Source organism: Centruroides sculpturatus, unplaced genomic scaffold (genome assembly GCF_000671375.1).
Source record: "Centruroides sculpturatus isolate CEXI.00-Female unplaced genomic scaffold, Cexi_2.0 scaffold987, whole genome shotgun sequence".
Taxonomy (NCBI): Eukaryota; Metazoa; Arthropoda; class Arachnida; order Scorpiones; family Buthidae; genus Centruroides; species Centruroides sculpturatus.
This window is the reverse complement of record NW_019385239.1, coordinates 80,286-84,026: the sequence shown is the minus strand read 5'-3', so window position 1 is coordinate 84,026 and position 3,741 is coordinate 80,286. Positions and strand designations below refer to the sequence as shown.

General features: G+C 20.7%; 1 protein-coding gene across 2 annotated transcripts in view; it reads right to left on the bottom strand.

The window, feature by feature from the left end:
• Window positions 1-3,520, bottom strand: part of LOC111636576 (serine/threonine-protein kinase LMTK3-like) — a 55,418-nt gene extending 51,898 nt beyond the window's left edge. For both annotated transcript variants that reach the window (XM_023381854.1, XM_023381853.1), the window contains exons 1-2: window positions 3,402-3,520; window positions 1,156-1,276 (exon numbers count right to left, since the gene is read on the bottom strand). In XM_023381854.1, the coding sequence (XP_023237622.1) occupies window positions 1,156-1,222 (67 nt within the window). In that variant the 5' untranslated portion in view covers window positions 1,223-1,276; window positions 3,402-3,520. The remainder of the gene's footprint in view (window positions 1-1,155; window positions 1,277-3,401) is intronic.
• Window positions 3,521-3,741: the final 221 nt, after the last annotated feature.

Below are 3,741 nucleotides of genomic sequence, written 5' to 3'. Positions count from 1 at the left end.
ATAATACTTTATTATACAATATATTATAAGAAAATTACTAAATATATTATAAAATACTTATTTAATACACAAATATTTTATAAAATATTTAGTAATTTCCTAAATACAATTATTAATAAAATATCACTTTTACTAATAAATAATGAAATAACATCCTTATTAAATCAAATTAATTTTAGATAACACAGTATGATTTTGTTTTATGTAGAAGTTGCATGTCAGCAGGTACTGTATGAAATAAAATTAGATTTAAATTTTTATTTCAACCTAAGTAATCTCAGATGATTCCTTAGACATTTAAGTAATCATATATAATTAGTAGAAAAACATTAAAATTCTATTTAAAGCATTTTACTTATGTTTTAACTGCATGTAATGAATTTCATAATAAAAATAATGTGTATATTAATAAGTTAGTCAGAATTATCCTTGTACAGTACATCTAAGGTTAACCTAACCATTTGTCATCTACATAAATACAAATCTACATATATCAATCCCATATAAAAGAAGATCCTACTATTCAGGGGTTAAAAATATTAATTAATTACATTACTAACATTTTAAAACTTTGTAATTTATCTTTATCTATGTCCAACATTTAACATAACAGAATAGTAAACTATTTTAGATTTAAAGTTCTAACTAATTAAGTATAATTATATTAGTATAATTTATATAACTTTTTTATAGTATATAAATTATAAATAAATAAATTTTATAAAATCAAATACATAAAATAATTAAATGATATTTTAATAGAAATTAATATTTTATTTAAAAAATAAAATACAATGTTATTTTCTTGATTGCTCAAAATAGAACATTTATGAAATCTAAAATTTGATTTATCATCACATTAAAACTGATATGGAATAATGATATTTAATATAATGATAACCAAAAACAATTGCTTTTCATTTTGCAAATTCTTCTATTTAGATAAATAAAAATATATTTATTTCAAATATTAATTATTATGTATTTGTTTCAAATTATATAAACTTAATTGTTAACAACACACTGTCAATACTGTAATATAAAACTATATTGTCTAATATGTATTTAAAAAAAATTATCATTTAAAATTATAAATAACTTTTTTTAATTTTATTTACTATAAGTATAATAATCTACTTATTAATTATTACATACCAGAAATTGGTGAAGATGTAATTAAACCAAAAAATAGAAATAAATAAAGTGATAAATGAACAGTCATGATGCAGAATTAACCTTGTAGACTATATCATTTTAATGTATATCTCAGATATTCCTGTAAGAAATAAATAAATATATTTAAATTCTAAACCTTCTTATTTATCAACTTTATAAATTCAAGAGCAATTATGTTATATTTAACACATTTATTATTATACACGAAAATTAATTTAAATTAAAATAAAAACATTAAAAATTCAACATAACTCATATCATCATATTAAAAAATATTCTTAAATATTGAAAAGTTAAATTAAATTATTGTATTTCTAAATTCCAAACTGTTTAATTTTCTTTACAATCAATTAAAATTTTTATTAATCATTAAATGATTATTATAGATATAATTTTAAATATAAAGTAAAACATTTCTATATTATTAAAAAAATTACTACTAGCTTAACTGTGAATATGATTAGATTAAATCACAATATAAAAAATCATCATTGGAAAAATGCTTATCACACATTATTAATATCTAGGTACAATTCTCATCACATCTTATGTACCAGATAAGGATGCATTTCAGGAATTTAATAATATAATTCCATTAAGTAACTATAAAAGCAAATTGTAAAGTCAATCAAAAGTTATATTTTATGTAACGTAAACACATTTTCTTCCAATTCAAAGTGATAAAAACTTATTACAATTTAAACTAAGATGTATTTTATCACTTTTTCTATTTTTAATTTATTTACTTTTATTATTTAAATGTGATGATTAATATTAAAAACACCTTTCACACTTTTTCTAGCAAATTTTAATTAAAATATAAATAATTCAATATATAAATTTATTTAATTCAAATATACAAATGATATTTTTACAACTTCTATGACAGTAAATATTAAAATAATTCTTTATAAAATATTATAATCCTTTTAAAAAATCATTAAAAAAAAGTTAATAGAATGTATTTTTAAAAAGTCTGATTTAATATTTATAATTTAATTACAGAAGTGATACTATTGAAATTGATATAATATTAAGAGAAAGACTTTTTAAAATTGAAGATTAAATTTAAAATTGCAAAAACTATTAATATTTAAATTCTGAAATTAGATCTTTAAACAACTCTTATAGATTTTGCATATTGTATTATTATGCTCTAAGAAAACCAATGCCTTTTGTCATAAATCTCTTTAAATCTTTACTGGATCATTCTTATCTGATAAAAAAAATTAGAAAAATACCTTTGAAAACAGGAATTTCAATGATTCATTAATAATGATGAATTTTATGATATAAAAATGCTTGATTTAAAAAAAAAAACCCCGATTTTTCTTTAAATATTTAAACTTTCTTTAACAATACAGCTATTAATGTAAGTGAAGTTTCTTTTAATATTGGACAAACTTCTATAAAAGTTTTTCCAAATTAAATACATAATTTTTTCCTACAACTTCGTTAAAAGGATATCATTTTTTAACAAAACTTTAATAATTCTATTCTTGCCAGAGTTAATGAAAATTCCTTAACCGTTTCGAAAAGACAAAAATCTAAAACAAGAAATTAGGTTACTTTCTCCAGAGATTGGATATAATTACCATTACAACTTACCTATTAAGAAATATATATAATTTTAAAGCGATAATACGAGGTTGTTTTCGAAAACACCGAGTCACATAGATTAACAATATCTTTTAAATCAAATATATTGAAGATAATTTGTTACATATAAATAATTTCAACCAGAAAAATAAATAAAACACATGAAAACTGTAATAGCCTTGGCCTCATCTATGTTATTTTAAAAGATGCACATGTACTGTACAATCACAAGCAATTTTACATTATTATAAATGAGCGAATTCGATTTATGTCTTTAACTTTTTATTTTATATTGATTTATTATATAAAATCTTTCTAACAGGATACAAATGTTAAGGAAATAACTATTTATATTGATAAATGCAAGTGCGTGTGACATTCTGTGTTACACTAACAATGTATATGTAATTTTAACGTATAACTGTTATTTGCACATCCGGATAAGTGAAATTCCAATTAAAAGGTTCGTTGATAGCGCATTATATACGCATAATTTTTCCATATTAAATACCATTAATACAGATTGGCAATAAGGACACCGTATTATAAACCCTTAATCTATTGATTCGAACGCGTTAAGACGAAGTTAATAAGTCTTAATTTCGTTTAAAAACGAGTTGAATTACCTTTTATAGGAAATCCGACAGTCAGAGGAGGCGGAACGTACCTCGAGTCGACGATTGAAGTTCATCCGGCGCCATCACTTCTAAGGCCACCACATAGATTATAGTGCGCATGCGTGTATTTACTTCGTTTACGACTTTCCGCGTGTTTTTTTAATATTAAAAAATATTTTTATTGTAAAAATATTTTAATTTGTATAGAAAATTTATTTAAATTATAAAACGTTGTATTAATTACGTTAAAAGAATAATATAAAACACTAATACGATGAGATAAGACGAGATGGAGATTAATTTTGTTGAACTTATATCCTGTAATTATCGATAATAAATTACTCAAATA